Raw genomic sequence first — 19,152 nt, forward strand, 5'->3', positions numbered from 1 at the left:
CGTGGTCTAATCCCCGAGAGTCTGCTAGACTAGGGGAGGCCGAGCTGGCTTTTCCTGCGCAGACACCTGGTGTCTCGGTGTGTGGTTCCCATTCACACAGTGGTAGGAGGTTCGTTCTTCAGGCTCTGAGGTGGACGGGGATGTCTTTCCCCTAACAGTGCAATTTGTGGTACGTACACCATCTTCATTTACTGGTGCCAGTGTCTACAAAAGTGAATAAATACTGAATCCATGCTGACTTGAGTGTCTCAAGGGAAGATGTCATTTAGATACGTCTGTGATCCTTCAGCTATTCTCAGGTCTTGGGAAATAGGTTTCCACTCGCTGCCTCTTAATGAAAATTGTAGTGCAGTAATTATTTCTGTGGGTAGGACATCCTGTCTTGAGGAGTTTTATATAGAGGTGATCTGTTTTTTAATAAAAGCACTTTTGGACCTGCTCGGTCAGTGTGTAGAGTCCATATGGCTTTTACTTGTCTTCAGACCACCAATCCTGAATGTTCTTTCACTGCCACACCCACTCCTCGAAGAGCTCTAGGCCTGCAAGGTAGGCAGGGGTGCCCCGGGGGGCTGGGGTTGCAGAACTGGGCTTCGAGGCAAAGGGGGTTGTGCTGGTTTGTAGCTCAGATAACTGGGTCTGGCCACACCCTCTGAAGCAGCTGTTAGAGCCAGGTGCCTTCCCACATCCCCGCCTCTCAGTCCTACCCCCTAAATGTGCCTCTCGAACCTGTCTGCTCCCCTCCCCTCCCCCGCCTTCTGCAGAGCCATCATCCGCTCCTCTCTGAACTTTGTCTCCTTGGACCATTGCATGCTCTCCAGAGCCTTCTGTCATTCCCCACTGCACCCAGTGAGGCCCGGTCTCCCTGCGACGTGGCTCCATTTGGTCTTGTTGACTTAACATCCCTCCATTTTCTAGCCCTCGTTTCTTTGCTGCGGCTGCAGGGCTTTTCCAAGCTCTCTTTACTCCTTGGGACAGCTCAGGTCTGGATGCCTCCTCTTTGCCTTGCTTTTCACTTTGAACCCTTCCTATCTCAGCCCCACCCTGGCTTTCTAGACAAGGTCAGTCCTGTTACTTCCCTTCATGGCACTTTTCAGTGTATAAGGTCATGTATTTGCAGCCTCCTTGGGATTCTCTCTCCCTCTCTGCCCCTCCCCCGCTCGTGCGTACTCTCTCAAAATAAACTTAAAAAAAAAAAGATAATATATTTGTGCTTGTTTGTTCAAGGCGGCGAAGTCTCTCAGTAAACTACAGGCTCGGAGAGCAGGGAATCATGTTTTTATACTACACTGGCACATAGTGGATGTTCAATTATTTATTGAATGAATACCTAGACCCTTCCAGGGTTTCAGAAAGCCTTGTTTAGTGCTGTTCAGCTTTCTGGAAGGGTCTCTAATGTATTTCTGAAGCTGTATGGATTTTTGCAGAGGTTTGGAGACTTGAGTTGGGTGCTCCCTCCAGAACACGGGGTGGAGGGGAGATCTGTTGCTGCCCCCACCCTCCCCCCTGAGCCCTGCACCAGCAGAGAATGCCCTTTGCCTTACTGACCTGGGCAAAAGCAGTCATACTATGCTCCCAGTGCCCCTCTTGGACAAAGAACATTCAGTGACTGAGATTTTTCTTTATGCTTTTTACCTTCTTGAGAATCATGGGAAATGGGCAGTTTGGAGAGGAGATGTCCCAAGGAAAGGAAGGACAAAGATATATAATACACTCAGCTATGTTTTTTAATGAACACCAACTAAACTATCCATTTTCAGTTTCCACCTAACCGCCACTGATTCTGTCCTGGCGGTGGGCAAATTGAAACCCTGTATGCCACAATGTGTCACAGGTACAGCTGGGCTGGAGAAACGTTTGGTGAACTCAAACTCCTGACACTCAAGACTGTCGTTACTCAAACCGCTCAGCGTCACCAAGAACTTAGGGGCTGTCTGCGCCAGCAGAAAACCTGAAAAAATGGTGGTTACAGATCTGAGAAGCAGGGTGCCTGGGTGGCTCAGTCGGCTAAGCATCTGACTCTCGGTTTTGGCTCAGGTCACGGTTGGTGAGTTCGAGCCCCACATTGGGCTCTGCGCGGATAGCATGGGGCCTGCTTGGGACTCCCTCTCCCTCCCTCTCTGCTCCTCTCCAGCTCACACACAAGATAAACTTAAGAAAAAAAAAAACTCTGAGAAGCAAACAGGAAAAATGGTTTCGTTTTAACTTGGTCACTTCACGAGCACTTTTGCGTGCCTGTCGCAGGAAGAACTCATCTGTACTAAACGCTTCAGTGACTTTTCAAGGCATCTAGCTTGGGCCACAGAGTTTTCCACCCCATGGTGGTTTCACCTCTGGTGTCCTGTCTTCTCATGTGCCCTTCATCTTGGCTTGGAAACTCCTGGATGACGGCACCGTGAGGAGACAAACCTGGACCGGTTTGGCACAGAATCCCCCAGCCCCGGGTTCTGCGGGAGTGCGGAGCTGGGCCAGCAGAGGTAAGGACAGGCATTCTGCCCTCGGCAGGGACCAGGCCCCGCCGGCCTTGAAGTCTCCTTGCCGGAGAGGAATCTGGCCCGTGGGTTTACGCTTAGGGAAGACGTGGTCTCCGCAAACACGGAGGCCACGAGAAAGCTCACCTCTGCCGTGGAGCTGAGCTGGGGGGCAGTGTCTCTCCGGCAGATGCCGGCTTGGCCAGCACGTCCGGTGTGAAAAGGAAGTCAAGGCAGGGAATCTCTGCAAGTCTCAAGTTTTAACTATGCCTTAAGTGCCCCCTTCAGAAACGCAGCTTTGAGGCCGTAGCCGTATCAGAAAGGCTTCTTCCTCTACCGCTTCACCTTCTCCCGTGCAAAGGCGCGTGGAGGCCGGCTCCAGCTACGCGCCCAGCACCTGGCGCTCTGCACCGTCAGCGCCCACGTCCTAGGTCCGGCCACGCGTGCTCATCTGCAAAGGGAGAAAGGACAGAGAGGGAGCCGCGCACAAAGGCCCATTTTTGGAAACTTTTTATTGCAAGTTCCATTCTGCATATTGATTTTTGAGAGAAAACACTGGAAATGGATCTTCCCTGAGCAGAGGAATACAAATGACAGCAAGACACATTTTAGTTGCTATTAAAGAACAGAACTGTTTTCCATTAGCATTTCAAAAGCCACTGTCATTCAAGCAAAGTAATAGCAGACTGAGGTGTGATCTTGCAGAAGGTTAAGATTTTCCCCCGAGGAAACAGCATGATCAAACACCGACCCAGCCACGTGATTTCCTAGCGCCCATCTGGCCGCCGGAGGGCCCGTCGTGAAGAAAGGTTGCCAGGCTGGGTCCCTGGTCCCACTGGGTGCTCCCAGCTGGCTCTATTTGGGGCCAGAGAAGGGAGTAAAGGCCTTGTCGCTGCCTGCCATGCACGCTTCGATCTCCTCCACTGTGCGGGGCACACAGGTCAGCAGTTCCATGCCGCTGTTGGTCACCACGACGTCCTCCTCGATACGGACCTGGCTCGGAACGGCAGACACTCAGTATTCCTTGAGCTTGGCCTCGTGCACCAGATTAGAGGGTCAGAGGGGCCCCTTCTCAGGAGTGGTCTGTCCTGCCCCTGACGGAAGGGGCTGGCCTCCGGGCTTCCGGGGGAGGCCGAGGAGGGGAAGGCTCCTCCCATAGGGCCATCTGCTCCTGCCACCTGCCCACCCCGTCTGCGACAGACCAGGAGAAAGGACGGGCCCGGGTCCTTGTCAAGTGAGGAAGCGAAGATCATCCCTCCTCCCGCTAGGGCTCCTGTGTCAGGACAAAGAGGTGACCCGCGGCAGCGTGCGCTAGGGGCATGTTCTGGAATCAGAGACCCGGGGCCTGTGGGCACTCACCCCGCCAAATCCGCGGAAGCGCTGCAGGACCTCACGGTTGAAGAAGCAGGCGCGGGCCGGGTCCGCCAGGGCCTCGTCCAGGAGGTGGTCGATGAAGTAGATGCCCGGCTCCACGGTGAGCACCATGCCGGGCTCCAGGTGCCGAGTGGTGCGCAGGCTGCGCAGGCCGGGCTCATCGATGCGCTCCACGCCCTGCGCGGACAGGAAGGCCACGGGGGCCTGAGGAGGGCTGGCTCCACCCCGAGCGTCTGCGCTCCCCGGAGCTGCGAGGGAGGCTTTGTGCTCCAGAGGGGCTCTGGCCCAGGCTGCCCCTTGCTGGGCCGTGCCCCGAGCGCTTCGGTAAGACCCTCTACTCCCCGCAGACTCTGCCCGCCCCCCCCCCCCAATACCCCCGGAAGCGCCTGCGGGAGCCCCGGGGACAACCGGCGCGCACACACCCAGGGCCGCCCGCCCGTGCTGGCCGTTCGGCCGCCTGGGGTCCGGCTGCCCTCACGCAGGCCTCTCCTCGCCAGAGGAACGGCAGAAGCCAAACTCCTGAAGCCAAAAAAGCTCTTAGGGAGGCTGCGAGGCTTCCCGGGCCACATCTTTTCCTTCCAGGCGGCTCACTTGGAAAGCGGCCCCGGCGGTGCTGGGCGCTGCTCCCCCAGGCCCAGGTCTCCCGTGTGGCCTTCCAGGAGGGGGGCCAGGTGCCGTCAGCAGGACGGCCCCACGCACATGCTCAGATGCACGTGGAGGAGGCCACGTGGGCGCCCCTAAGGAACGGCTGCCCGCCTCCCTGCAGAGGCACCCTCTCCCCACAAACGCACACCTGGCCCGGGCCTCTCGACTCTCACGGCGTAGCCAACACCCGTGTCCCTGGGTCCCTGAGGCCAGGGCCAGGGAGCAAGCGGGCAGCGAGCAAGCTCTGGGGCCGGGCTGCGGGCTTGCCCCGCCCCGCCTGCGGCTCTTCCCTGGAAGCCCAGCTGCTGGACACGGAGCTGTCATTTCTGACTGTTTAGGGGCCAAGAACATCAGACTTCAATTAGCGGTTCATGTAAGGTAACCAGAAACAGGCTGGCTCGGCCTCCACAGCTGGGCACAGCAGGGAAGGCTGTGACCGGGATTCCACGAGGGTGGGGACAGAAATGCGTGTGCAGCCACTCTGGCATGAGCTGGGCTGGGGCGGAGGTGATGAGGGGACGTTAAGGCACTGTGACCCCTGATGAGTCATGCTTTGGGTACAGATGCCTATCTGGTGTGGTACCGGGCCCCGTGACACTTTTTGCCCGGATGGGCTGGCGACACGGAAGGGCCCAGCCTGGAATGTCGGTCCCCGTGCTCAGGTGAGAGGTGCTTGCAGGGCAGGGCCTTCTGCCACCTGAAGTCTGTGGCTGCCCCCGGGCACCCTCTCCGTCCCTCACCTTTGTGCCACCCGAGCACCTATCCCTTTCCCTCCACTCCAAGGGCGGCAAAGCCAGGGCCCTGGCAGAGGCAGAAACCTGGCCAGGTCGTGTCTCCCCGTCCTCCTTTGGTCACTGTGTGCCCGCAGCGAGCCACTCTGTGGGTGTGCCCAGGGGAGGGGCCGTCTACGCAGGCCTCCGGAAAATTCCAGGACCACCACCCAGACTGCAGGTGAGGGGGGGAAGGGACCCTGGGGGCAGACTATGCTGGCCCCGACCTCTACCCCTTCAGAGCACTGGCTCTCAGGAGTCTCTCCACAAGAACGCCCGTCCGAGCGGGGCCGGGAGAAGCATGGGGGCTGGGCAGGGGAGAGCAGGCCCCACGAAGGGGAGAGGCTGAAGCCCCGGCCCCTCCAGCCCAGGGACCCGAGCCTTGTGGGGAGCGGGGGCGCCTGCCCGTGCCGCACCCACACCGGCTTCCGCTGGGGCAGAGGGCTGGATGGGGCCTCCGCTTTGACTGGGCTCTGAGCAGAGGGGACCCAGATGTGTCTGCAGGCCTGAAATAAAACAAATGACTTTTATAGGAAAAGCCATATTTTTTCTACAATGTTTATCTGTCAAAAGAATAGACTCTGTGAGCACAAAGGGCTGCTTACTGGAAAAGATAAAAGCAGTTTGCTGCCAATTTTCTCTGGTGGAAAAAAAGAGTCCTGGCGACTAATGAATAACGAACCTCAGTTAACAATGTCTGGAAGGCTCTGCTCTTGGCTCCCTGTACACAGTGTGATGGATAGAAATTAGGAAATTAAAACTGATTTTGTTTCTCCAAATTTAACTGTTTACACTTGAGGAAAAAATAATTGAATAATAATGCTTCTCTTGAGCAATTTTTCCCCCCAAAAATCGTTCTTGGTGCTTTCAAAATACCCTGCAGCCAACAGGCCAAGCCTAGTCTTGGCTAACTGGCTGGTGGGCCCCAGGGTGTGCACCGATTGCATAATCAGCCCCCTGCACCTTGGGCACCGGGCCAGGCGGCAGGGCCGGGCTCACCCCCACCCACCCGGGGCCCGGAAAGACCGCAGCCACCTGCCGGGCAGGGCCTTCCCAAGGCTGGCTGCAGGCACCCTCTGGGTGGTCCTTTCGAGACTCGGTTGGTAGGAGGGGGAGGGGAAAGCCTCGTCTGGAAATGCCCACGGAAGCCTCCCTCCCCTGCCAAGGGTGCCTCGAGCGCCTGCAGATGAGGAGGCCACGGGGTGTGCTGGCCCAGGGGCTGGGTCTGCTGCTGGGCTTGTGAGGGGTGCTGGGCTCTGCTAGTCCCTGGAAGGCCCAGGGCCAGCCATGGTGCCTCACCACCCCCACCGAAAGAAGCCAGAGGCAGGGGACAAAAGGGCCGCAGCACCAGCCCCATCACTAAGAGCCAGCTCTGGGGTGCCCACTGCTCTCTGGGGACCCCGCGTGCTGCACACTGGCCACCTCCCACCCTTCGGGGCAACTGTCACCCCCAAGCGCACAGCCTGGGGCTCACCAGGCAGGGCACACCCACCTGGCACTAGGTCCTGAGGTGGCAGCCACCAGGGGAGGCACACTCCGGGAAATACCCCACAGGGCCTGAACCAGGACCAACCAATGGGTGGAGGGACAGGAGGGGTGGGGGGCCTTGTGGGACCCCATTCCTCCTTCTCTAGCCGGTCCCACTACACCGCAGCTGATCCCAGAGCCCCGACCCACTGTGGGCAAGGGCCAGCTCAGCTACCGCTCACGGGCAGGCCCCTGGCTGACGTGTCCACACTGACCTCGGGGTAGCCTCCCACGTCGTGCACGTCAATGCCCAGGAAGTGGCCGAGCCCGTGAGGCATGAACACAGCTCCCAGGTGGGCCTGGACCATGGCGTCGACGCTACCGCTCAGGACTCCGATGCGGGCCAGCTCCTCCAGGTGGATGCGGTCAGCCAGGCGGTGCATGTCAGGCCACCAGACCCCTGCGGTTCCAAAGGAGGCTGCAATGAGCTGCGGGGACTGGCAGTCTGGCTGGGGCTCCCCAAGGGAAAGTTTGGGGGACACGTGGAGCCCTTGCACTGGCTGAGGCAGGAAGGCCGGAAGTGAGTGGTGAGGGTGCTGCAGCTGGGGACCCCGAGACCCTTCCTCTGTCTCCGTTGTGCCCTCAGGGGCAGGCTCCTGTCACCCGTGGCCGGGCGTCCAGCTTAGGTCTACTCCCCAGCCCGTGGCGTGTCTGCCCGCGGCCAGTGCCTGCTTCCGGGGCCAGCGAGCCCAGGAACGTTCCTGAGCATCAGGAGGAGAAAAGCACATGTCCCCCACAGATGTGGGGCTGCCTCAGTGAGCCCCAAATCAAAGCTCAGGGCCTCAGGCTGCGGGGCGAGGGCATGGCTGCACACCCCCAGGCGGGGCTGAATCACCCCTGGAGCCACTGTGGGGAGCAAAGGTTTCGGGGTGAAGGTGCAGCTAGCACGAGCTAGCATGGCCTCGTGGGCTGGCCGGCAGGGGTCTGTGGCTCCGCCTGCCATGAGCCAGGGTTGTCCGTCTCCACGGCAGCCCAGACATCCAGGCCCCAGACTGCTAATCCAACTCATCTTTGCCCCACGCTTCTGGGGCAAAGGTCACCGGGGAGAGCATGTCCCCAGGCACTGAGTTTCGAGGCAAGCAAGCTCAGGGGCTCTGTCCAAGGTTCTCAGGCAGCCACCCTCAAACGGCCTTGGCCATCGCGGGGGTACGCCGGCCCTCCCCACTGGGCTGGCGGGGTCCCACTCCAACCTCACTCCAGGGCACTGGGCACTCCACCTAAGTACCACACAAGGACTGAGGTTGGTGAAGCTCCCTGCCCCACGCCACAGGGTTGATTTGGGGGCAGGCCACATGCTGGCTGAGGCCGTGGGCCAGGCAGACGTGGGGGCGTACACCCCTGAGCAGTGATCCAGCCAGAGGGGGCCAGTGCCAACCCTTGCGGCCTCCTCCCTGTGGGGAGCGACACTGGCTCCCAAGTGGCACCCCCATGATGCCCTGCCCTCCACATCCACCAGCACGGATGATGGCAGCTGCAGAGGGGCGCCCTGGCATCCCGCACCATTGGGAACCTGCATGGACCCTGCGCCCACAAGGGCTGGACCTCAGGGCTCCGAACCTCTGTGGCTGGCAGAAGGTAGCCCAAGGGCTCAATCCAGGGGTAGAGAGGGGGGCCCACTCTGGGACACAGGGCATCACCCTTCAGGCACTTGCTGGGCACCAGTCCTCCACCTGGGCCCCCTTCCCCGCCAGGGATGGAGACCCCACAGTTCGGGTCTTGGGCTGGCTGGAGGCACAGCGCTGACCCATCCTCCTGGATCCCTGCGGGCCAGGCTCTGAGCAGGTGGCGAGGGCTGCACCCCGGCCAGTTCGTAGGGCGGGAGTCGGCCCAGGGCCCAAGGTGCAGGGAGGCCGAGGGGGGAAGCCCCGTCTCTAGAGACAGACAGCCTCCTTGGAGTCCAGCTCCTGAGGCCTGACCTGCCTCGGCCCACAGAGTGCCAGGGTAGTGGCGGCATCCTAGGGTCTGGCTTTACCCACTCAAGCAGCGGGGAGAGCCCGGTTCAAAGCCCTGACGGCCGAGTCAAGGTGGGCGGCTTTCCTCCGAAAGTTGGACATCCTGAAATGGAGGGCTGGGTACTGGATCCCAGCTCAGCTGCTAATGCACTTCTGGGAGCCTCAGATGCCTCCCTTTGTCAAACAGCTGCAATGCTGGCCCTAGAAGACCGGCCACAGAGACTCTGGCATCTACTGGGGGACCGGGTCAGCAACCCCCGCAGAACTGTCGCCCAATATTCGTCTGTTGCTTATGGCCCAGCCAGACCCTACTTCACGGCTGGATGTCCGCCGTGCTCCTGGGGTACCAGCCAAGCCTGCCCCGGCCTCGGCTCCCCGCTCCCCCGAGGCCGACGCACCCCACCTCGCCCTCCCCAGGCCGGGCCACCTGTTACAGCCGCACACAGGCCGCTTGGAGTGAGACCCACTGCTCAGGTCTCGACATACGTGGGCCCTGCCCTGGAGGGACCTTCCCGAGCACTCTCTCCACCGTCCTGGTTATTGCCCTCCTAGCAGCTTGTTCCCTGGACGGGTCTGCCTGCTGGTTCCTCGCACCTCAGGACCAGAGGGCTTGCTGGTTCAGGGGCAAAAACACCGCAGCTCTTCCGCAAGTTGTGCTTCCGCCCAGATCCCCTGGGCCTGAAAGTGCGCCCAGGCAGCTCTGCAAACTCCCCCGGCCCGCCTGGCCCTGGGGCCGAGGAAGGGCATCCTGCATCCCTCCAGAGCAGCTCCGTCTCTCTTGGAAAGGGGCCTTTTCCGGTGGCCAAAGGGAAGCCCCAGGAAGCGGCCTGACGTCAAGCCTGGCTGGCTTCCAAGTGGGCTGCGGCCTCGGCAGAGGGGAGTCAGGTATAAATCATGCTCGGCCGGCAGCTCGGCTCCTCTCCTGTCCTCTTGGGGCCAGAGGCGAGGGCCCAGGCGGTCCCCACGGCGCCTCCAGTCTTCTTCGCCTGTGTCCTCGGGGCCGGCCCTGCACACGCTCTCGTGGCTGGCAGTGGGGCTGCTGCCTGTGTGTGGTTAGGGTTGTGACAGTGATCCAACCTCCAGCAACTTGGCCTCAGCGTCTGGCCCGGATGGTGGTTACGACACCCTCCGCCAGGACAGGGGCCCTGAAGTGTGTGAAGGTTGCCGTCCTTGGGCTGGGTCGGAGGAGTGGATGCAAACCCGGGGACCTCAGGCTCCCCCACAACCTCAGCAGCTCACAGGCACCTCGGGGCCCATGTGGCCAGCTCGAAGCTCAGCGGTCCTCTAAGTCTGCTCGGGTTGGGGATGCCACACGGGACCACACTGCAGACTGGGCGTCGGTGGCCCTGCCCGCCCTCCCACCTCCGGCAAGCCCCAAAGCTTTGTCCCACCTTCCCTGAAACATCTCTGGAATCTAGACCCTGACCTTTCCTGGACTCCTGCCTGTTTCCTCCCCAACCCTTGCAAGGCCTCATTTCCCTGCATCCTGCTTAGAACGTGGCAGCGTCCTGCCCTGAGGACAGAGCCACGTACGTGTACCTCAGCCTGGCCTTCTCCAGGCTCACTGCCCTCCACCCCTGGGCCCACGACCCTCGTGCCAGCGCTTCCCTGTGCTTTCCACCTGCTGGCCCCTCAGCTGGTACCACCTCTCCAAAGTCCTCACCTTCTCACACTCTCTCCTGTGAGCCTCTGTGTTAAGGCCTTCTCCAGGAAGCCCTCCCTGACTGCCCCTTCCTGTGCTGTCAGAGCTCTTCCCACCAGTGGACAGCATGCTGGCCACCTGTGGCTTGGTCAAAGCCTCTGAGCCCTGGGAGGAGGGCCCTGTGTCCTGTTCCATGCCTGGCAAATATGTGGCCTGAGCAGGAGCCCCGGCCCCCCTCATGGCTTTCTCCTGCAGCCAGTGCTGTGACCTCATGGGCCCAGGATCCAGGTGTGACCCCCCTCACCCTGCTCCTCTGTGCACTCAGACCCTGGGGTGCCAGGGTAGCATCTAGGTTTGTGCCTGTAATCCGGCCGTTGGCTCAGAGAGACCAGAGAGCCCTGGTGCCCGGGCCCCAGGTCACAGGCTGATCTGTGCCCACCTGGCCCCCTCCCCCCACACCTTTCCCCAACGGGTCAGGGTCCAGGTTGGCCCCTGGGAGCCTCAGCGGCATCCCTCACCGCCTGAGGCCTCCCGTCCAGAGTGCGGCAGCCCCAGGGGCTCGGCCAGAGCTCAGCCAGGAGGGCCCGGAGAGCTGAATCCTCACTGCTACTTCCAGACAAAGAGCTCACTTCATCCAAAGACAATGGCCCTCGGGAGACCACGTGTGCGCCAGACCCTGGGGGTGCCGCAAGGAAGGCGCAGGGCCTGGTCCCAGGGCAGGCCCCGTGGGCTGCAGGGACCGTCTGGTGGGCCAAACTGGCGCAGGGCTGAGGGCCTCCGGCCCACCCCACCGCAGACCCGGCTGCTGCCAGGACCTCGGGGGACCCATTCACCCTGCGGGAAGGGCAGGGGGCGGCATGCGCCCTGGGGCTGCAGGCGCCTCCATGCTGAGTGGAGCGCGGTTGCCTCTCAAAGTCTCCGCACGCTCCCCCTCCCCGCACCCCCCAACCTTGGCCAACAGCCTGAGGGAGTAAATGAGGCCAGGGAGGGTGGGAACTTGTCCACCATCCTCCAGCCAGCAGGGGGGCCTCTCAGGGCGCTCCCCAGACAGCCTCCTCTGTCCCGGCTCTTGCCACAGAGGGCGCCCGCAGACCGGGAGGCACACTGTCCCCGCACCCTTCCGCTCCTAGCCATCTCCAAGAAGGGGCCTGAGGGGAGCCCAGCCACTCCTGTCCCTGTTCCCGCCCGGCAGGGAGGCAGAGCTGGCAAAGGCATCCCGACCACAGGCCACAGCCGACAAGCGTTGTGCCACGCGGGCCGGCACAGCTCCGGGTGCCCTCCTCCTGCTTGGTCACCTGGTGGCCCCACGGCGTCCTCTCTTGCCGCCTGGGCTGCTCTGGGGGCAGTCTGCTTCTGACTCTGTGCTGGCTGCACCGGCCCTCGCCCCCAGGTGGCCAGAGCCCGGACACCAGCCGGGCCAGGAGCTGCTCACAACTGCACGGGCGCAACGATGAAGGGCTTGTTCATACAGACCCGCCGCTTTCACAGCCGTGGGCAGCGGGGCCCAGAGCCGAGCGAGCAGTCTACACTGCCTCTGTGGGGCCCTGTGGCGGTGCGGGCTCAGGAGGGCGGACCTGTAGCTTAAGCGGGGGAGGCCAGGGCGGGCAGGTGAGCACAGAGGGACACGGAGGGGAATCGAGTGCTGGAAGCGGCAAGAAGTGCCCTCAGTGCTCCATGGTGGCCGGAGGGACGAGGGACGGAGAATGCACGATGGACAGCAGTCTTTGGGGCGCTCCTGCTTGGGTTCACCCCAGGCCTCCCTCACGGGCACCCATGGAGACTCCCTGGTACCCATGGAGACAGGGTGGTCTGCACGGGGTGGGCCGCTTGCCCCAACACAGGAGCCAGGGAGAGCTTCAGTTCCACCCAGCCATGGCGGCCAGGCCCCTGCCGTAGGACTGGCGTGGGGGGCACCTTCCCAGGTACGGCCCCTCTGAGTGGGCTCAGCCACCCTCCCCTGGCTGTCTGGGTGACAGGGAGGGAGGCCCCGACGCTGACCCGGGGTTCTGTGTGTTCTGACACACAGAACGCCTTCGGGGTTCTGGTCCCTCTGCGCTTCTCCTCTGGGCATCTCACTGCCACTCTGGTGTCTTTATTTCCGCTTCCCTGGAAGGTCGTCGGAAGCAGCCGTGCAGTCTCAGCGGGTGTGTGTCTTGGCCCAGCAGCCGGACCCACAAACCAGGGGCATTTCCGCTAGGACAGGACATGGGGCTGACCTGGCCACGGCCTCCTCGCAGCTCTGGGGAGATGAGCTGTCCCCACGTGAGCAGCTCTGTGGGCACAGCTCGGCCTGCCTGGCGTGGGAGCCGACAGAGTCGGCCCTCGGGCACTGTCAGTTGTGTCGCGATCCCCAGTATCCGTGGGCGAGGTGGGGGCTACAGCAGGGATCCGTTCCCACCCCGCACCCAAGGGAACCTCCAGGCCCCAGCACAGGCCCAGCCCGTGCCCCACTGTGCGCTGGGGGAGGACCACCCCGCCCAGTCTGTGCAGACCAGCTCCGTCGAGCCCAGCCTTCTGCCTGCCCCCAGAGGGACGTGGCCAGGCACGTCCAGGGCACAGAGCACCAGGCCTTTCTCAGTGCAACTGGCCGGGGGCCCTGGGGACAGCGGGCCCGACTACTTTCTGGGCAGAATGAGGACCGCTTTGTCAGCCGTCGGCCAGGACGCCCACCTGGGAAGCGCTACCCAGGTGTGAGCAGACTCTCCCGAGGGTGGGGGTGCTGCCAGGGAGGCCGGGCTGGGGGCACAGTGTGGGGAGCACAGCGGAGGGAGCCCCTGGCCCAGTCCTGGAGGTATGTCCGGGGGCTGCGGGCGGCTGTGCTCACAGACGCCAGGGAGCACGCCACAGCCCACGGCTAGTGGTGTTCAAAACTGAACAAACCCTTCTCATTGTGGTGTCGAGGGAGCAGGAAGGGGCATGCCCCTCGGGGTGATGGCTGACCGCTTCTCGAGGCTGGACCTCACTGGGAATAGGGGATGTGTTCCCTGGTTTAAAGGTCAGAAACACCCCGTGCCCACCAGCACGCTCTTCTGCTGCCCGGCTTCCAGCAACCCTCCTACGCCTCCTCCGTGGATTTGCAGGTACTTTTACACTCCCTTTTACACCCCCTTACACAAAAGGGGGCCATCGGCCACTCCATCTTCCACTTTTCTGACAACTCAACAACCATCCTGGAGGTTCCCATGTTAATACTCAGTGGCCGCCAAGGCTTAAAAAAAATTTTTTTTTTAAGTAGGCATCATGCCCAGCGTGTGTGGGGCTCGAACTCACGACCCTGAGATCAAGACCTGAGCCAAGATCAAGAGTTGGACCCTCAACCGACTGAGTCACCTAGGTGCCCCGTGACCTTGGCTTTTTCAAAAATTAACAGAAGATGCTGCTTCCTTCTGCAGCTGCTGAAACACGCAGGTCCCATCACCTCGTCACCCCAGCAGGGGCTTAACTTTTAAGCTTTCCTTTCGGGTTGAGCTCCCCGTATTGGGACCACCGAGCTCTGTTCTTGCTGGATGAGTGAGGGGGCCGGGCTGGGGTCTGCCAGTGTCCCTCTGTGGTTCCCTAACCTCTGGTGGGGTTAGGTGGGGGGGCTCTGTAGCCAGACGGGGGCCATCCGGAAAGGCCCGCTCAGTTTGCCTCAGAAAGTGACAGTTGCTGAGGAACCCTCAAAAGCAGCTCTTGGCCTGATGACCGAGGCTGTAACTCATCCCAACAACGGGCAGTGGGGGCCCTGGGGCCGTTTAGCCAACACAGAGCCATCAGCCTCAAGAGGCCACATCCTGGGGATTTTATAGTTTGGGGATCTTTTCTTTTCCTGAATAAAGGCTCCATGGAGGGATGCCAGTCTGACTGCCATAGTCCCTCTGAGTTCAGAATGAGCTTAGAGTCCAGCCTTCGAGGGTGTCATGGCCAGGTCCCCAGAGGGCTCTGTGGCAGCCACTCACCATTCCCCAGACACTGGGGAGACACTCGGCCCACGCCAGAGCCAGCTGCGGCCTGAACAGAAGGGCGCCCTGACGTCCAACCAAATGCCAGTGTTGGCATTTGCTGATCAAGCCCTCTCTGGAGTGGACCCTGCTCCAGGAGAGGACAGCGGACATGCTGATATTCCAGTGGCCACTGCGACCAGGGGTTCTTGCTGGTGGAGAGTAGCAGGTGGGACTTGGGGTGACCTTGGGCTGAGCTCCCCGATTCCCAGCTCTGTCTCTCCTTGCTGGCCGGCCCCTTTCCTAGGACTGCTCCTGGGGATCTGACACCGCCTGGAGTCTTGGCCAGCTGAGCTCCTCCGGTGACGGGGGACCGAGTCAGGCTGTGCAGTGCAGGACCTGCCCCACAACCACCAGTGCCCTCACCTGGCTTCATGGCGCTCATGACAGCGCGACAGCTCCGCAGCACCGCCTCATAGATGGCCTTCTGGTCTGCGGTGAACTTGCCGTTGGCAGGGAAGGAGCAGGTGATGTCGGAAGAGAAGCAGTAATACTCCCCACCCATGTCGAACAGGCTGCAGGGAGAGGAAGGTGTGAGGTAGGGGGTGTCCTCCCCCCCTCCAACTCTCCACCGCGCGGCTCAAGGGCAGCCTGTCGGACCCTGGAGGCGCCAGGCGCTGAGACCGAGCCATCTTGCTGGGTCACCAGCACAGGAAGCAGTATGGGGCCTCCCACCCCAGTGCATCCTCACGGTGCCATCAGCAGAGACCTCTGACCCCAGAGCAGGGAAGCCTGGAGTGGGGCCGATCCCACACACATACCCCTGCCCTCCAAGGCCTATGGACGCCCAGCTGTGGGGACTGACTTGGAGAATGAGGAAGGGGCAGACAGGTCCCCAGGCCCTGACGCAGCATCTGGCCTCCATGCACTGCTCATGGGAGCCGTGCAGGGGCCGTGGGGAGGAATGCCCCCATCCAACAGACAAGTGGGATAAGGAGCACCACCCAGCTCTCCTGGGCCTTCGTGTCTGAGTGAAAGCTCAGCCAGTGTCTCTGTCCCAGCACGGAGGTCCCCCGACCGGAGGACCCTGCTGGGATAGCACAGATGTGCTCTTCCAGGGCCTGAGGGAAGAGCAGGGAGGACCTGGCAGAGGACGGTCCTCACACGCAGCAGGGTGCCCTGGCATCCCAGTGGCAGGGGAGGGACCAGCGGGCACAGGCAGAGGTGGAGAGTAGGAAGGCTGCAGAGGCCCTGAGCCGGGGTCTGTGAGCCAGCGAGCAGGACGGCGCCAGAGTCCGGAGGACAGGCCGGCTGGGCCTGCCCTCTGGACCCCCTGTGACAGGGCTCAGTGTGGCAGGGCTAGAAGGGGGTGGGGTGGGCCACTCCACCACCCTTGCTGCCTGCCCGGGCCTTAGGGCCCTCGCGGGTCACGGGCAGGAAGGAATCCTGCCCTGCACCCCCATGGCGGAACGCAGCAGGTCATGCGAAGGGCTTCTGGGTCACCACGCCAGAGGGGCCCCGGATGAGAGCAGTGACGGGGGCACAGACCGAGGCCCCCTCCACATCCCATCCCACCCGAGCACCTCGGCAGGGTGTTTGGCAGCAGGCACACAGGGGGCCCCACCAGCACCCCCAGCCACTTCATCAGCCAAGCCATGACGCTCATGGTGACAAAACCGATTGAGGGCCACTGGTCTAGCCCCAGGCCCAGGATTCTGCTGAGTCTTCAGTGCCAGGTGGCCACAGAGTCGGGAGGAGCTGAGGGGTGGTGGGGCTGCCCTCTGCGACGGTGCCCGGCTCTGTCCTCAGCTTCTCCTGGGGGTTGGTCTGCAGCTGCACAGGTCCTGGCAAACCTGAGCCAGGGGCAGAGCTGTGCCTTCCACCGGGGCCTCTCCCCCAAACCCAAATCCTCGGGGTGAACACCACCATCCACAAACATTCCAGGGGCTGCCTGCGAGCCTGCCTTTGGGGCCCTGACCCCAAATGACAGAGCAGGGGGTCCCTGGCCCTGCTGGTGGAGCAGGGGGGGTCGGGTCATGTGGCCTGACAGGAAGCACCAGCTACTCCAAAGAAACAGATCTTTGGAGAAGAAAAACTTGAATGCTCAGGATCCCTGGACACTTTGCCGGAATCCAAAGTCCCCAGCCAGGCACTTTTTAATCTCCTGTCTTTTTCCTATTGCAAAACACCATAAACAGTGTCAACAGTGCAAAAAGCAGGAGATAACACCTCAGGTGATTCTCCGGGAGTGGGGGGAGCCCCAACCAGGATGGCACAGGAACTTCAGGCTGGGTCAAAGTCATAGACTCCAGCAGACTCTGCCTGGGGCAGGCTGACGGGGAGGACCTGGGCCTCACTAGAGGTGACTTGAAGATGAAACAGAGAGGCCTTGAGCAGACGCGCCCAGGCATCTGCTCCCTGGGAAGCTCCAGATGCAACAGGGTGTTTGGGCCAACAGCTGCCTGTAGCTTTACTCCTGCCAGGGGCACACTCACAGAGCTGGGTGGGAGGGCGGCTTAGCCCTAACCTGCTGGGAAAGTGAGGCTCTGAACACTGATCCAGCAAAGTCCCATGTCGGGGTCAGAAGCTCAGAGCCCAGGGATGGGCTCTCTTGTCCTGGCTCCAGCACTGGGTCTCAGGGCCTCAGCTTTGCTTCCTTTAAGATGAAGATGCCTCCACGGCTGCAGGTTTGTGTCCTTTTAGGGCCGATGTATAGAAAGGCGTGGGGAGCAGGTCTGTGTGGGGCCATGGTCCAGTTTCACTCGGGGAGCAGAGCATTTTCATTGGGGCCCCTCAGAGGCAAGAAAAGAAAAATCGTTTGTGGTTTGTGGATTCAGAACGTCCAAGAATGGCCTGAGCAGACAGGACAGAGCCGGGAGCTTGGGGGACACAGACTCCTGGGGGCCACCACATCGGCAGCAGCCCCCCCACCCCACCTCCACCGGCAGAGGGCTCTATTGGTCCGTCTGGTCTCAAACAAAAACAGAAATTGAACTATTTAAAAAACGAGGAAGCCCACAAAAGCGCATGGAACACTGGAGTCATCTAGAGCAGCAAAAACAAGACGCTTCTCCTCGGCAGACAAGACTCCTGACCAAGTTTTCCAAAAACTCTCCTCAAAAACACAGAACATGGGACAGTGGGTGCTGGGAGCTCCTCAGCCAGCCTGGCCTTACTGTTCAGATTCTAGCAGACTTTGCTTGTATTTTTTGTTTGAAAATCATCTGCTTACTGTAGAAGGAAGTATACGCCCAGTCGGCCAGCTCCATCCTGCCCAGCGACGCGCGGGGCACGGGGCTGGAGTCTATTTTCGTGTTCTCAGTTCCCTATCTTTCTCTGCCCCCCCCCTTTTTTTTCTAAACCCCCCTCAGAGTTCCTACACACATAAGTTATTCACATTCAAGCTGCTCTGGAATCCAGGGACGAAAGCTATCTCTTTCATAAATCATCTCCCTCCAGCTCCTCTGTGTCCATTTCATCCGCCCTCTGAGCGCAAAGTGACAATGGGGAATTCGGTCATACTTTGGCTCCACCAAGCGCTCAGGATCCCTCCTCCCCGGCTGCCTGGGGACACCCACCAGGGCCGCTACCTTCTTTGGCCGAGTGAACGCGTATGATAATCTAAGACATCTGGGGAGATATTACACATCTCTAAGCAATACGCTGGCGTCTCTTTCCTCACATGTGTTTATCTGGTTCTATTTCTGGCCGGGATGAGAGGTTCTGTCTGCCCTTGGCTCCTCCCCAGCAGCCTCATGCCCGGGCTACCCGCCACCATTGGCTCAGCCAGACCCTCCCTAAGCCCCTACCTCAGCTCCCCTGGCCCCACCGCAGAGGCCGGCCGGCCTACAGGCAGAAGGCCTCTGAGATGGTTCGGCCAGCTTGGGCCGCATCTTGGGGAAACGCTGCTGTGCACGGACCAGGCTCCCTGCGCTCGGTAGGCAGCCTCCCTTCAACCTCCCGAGCTGTGGCCTAGCCCTCGGCCACCTCTCACTCAGGACCGGCACGGTGCATGCACACAGGCCTCTGTGCGGTGGCAGGAGCATTTCAGATGGCAATTTGCAGTTGCCCCAGCCTGCGTTCCAGGCGAGGCCAGGGGATTTCTGAGAAGTCGGAAACTCCTGCTTCCCTCCAGGCCTCGGGGTGAGAGAGGAAGACGTACTAGTCGCTTTCCCGCTGATGTACTCCAGCGGGCAGCCCCTCCAGATGAAGCGCACGGGCTGCCTGCCCGCCTCCAGCCCAACCTTCTGTGGAGTGCCAAGGCCCTGATGGGACCAGCGGGGCAAAGGCCGTCACTGGGAGGCCGCGGGCTGACTCATCAAGCAGACCTCTCCCCACACCTCCTAGGCATCCATGCTCCACACCCTGCTCCACGGGGCGACTCCTCCCATGGGGCCCAGGCAGACAGGAAAGCTGCCCAAGCAACCACCCCCAGGAACCCAGAGCTGGTGATCCCTGGTACCCATGGTAACAAAAGCAGGCACAGGCCGGGGGCGTCCTGTGTGTCTGGAGAGAACTGCTATTCCCATTCTATGGATGACGTGGAGAGAAGCAGAGCACCGGTGAGGGGTCAAGTCCCCAGGAAGGACACCGCATGGCGCCAGGCCTGATGTGTGGGCGGGACACAGCGCCCACCCAAGCCCTTGCCACCACCGAAGCACCGTGGACAAAGCCTGGGCGTCAGGGCAGCGGCCTCCGCCAAGGAGGGACTCAGTCGGTGTCACGAGCACAGCACATGGTTCATTTCACTTTTTTGGAGTGCAGTGTCCCATGATGTGCGTGAGCACCCAGGCTGTCTGGACCAGTGCTTTTCAAACTGTGGGTGGTGAAGTCAACAGGGTGTGGGGTACAGGC

The 19,152-nt window shown here is 61.3% G+C and overlaps 1 protein-coding gene across 1 annotated transcript in view; it reads right to left on the reverse strand.

The window, feature by feature from the left end:
* Positions 1-2,962: 2,962 nt before the first annotated feature.
* PEPD (peptidase D) overlaps positions 2,963-19,152 on the reverse strand; it is a 112,096-nt gene continuing 95,906 nt past the window's right edge. The window contains exons 12-15 of the mRNA XM_047836422.1: positions 14,725-14,873; positions 7,000-7,184; positions 3,828-4,019; positions 2,963-3,461 (exon numbers count right to left, since the gene is read on the reverse strand). Coding sequence (XP_047692378.1) covers positions 3,324-3,461; positions 3,828-4,019; positions 7,000-7,184; positions 14,725-14,873 — 664 coding nt within the window. The 3' untranslated portion in view covers positions 2,963-3,323. The remainder of the gene's footprint in view (positions 3,462-3,827; positions 4,020-6,999; positions 7,185-14,724; positions 14,874-19,152) is intronic.

The sequence above is a fragment of the Prionailurus viverrinus genome, chromosome E2 (genome assembly GCF_022837055.1).
Source record: "Prionailurus viverrinus isolate Anna chromosome E2, UM_Priviv_1.0, whole genome shotgun sequence".
In the NCBI taxonomy this organism is placed as follows: domain Eukaryota; kingdom Metazoa; phylum Chordata; class Mammalia; order Carnivora; family Felidae; genus Prionailurus; species Prionailurus viverrinus.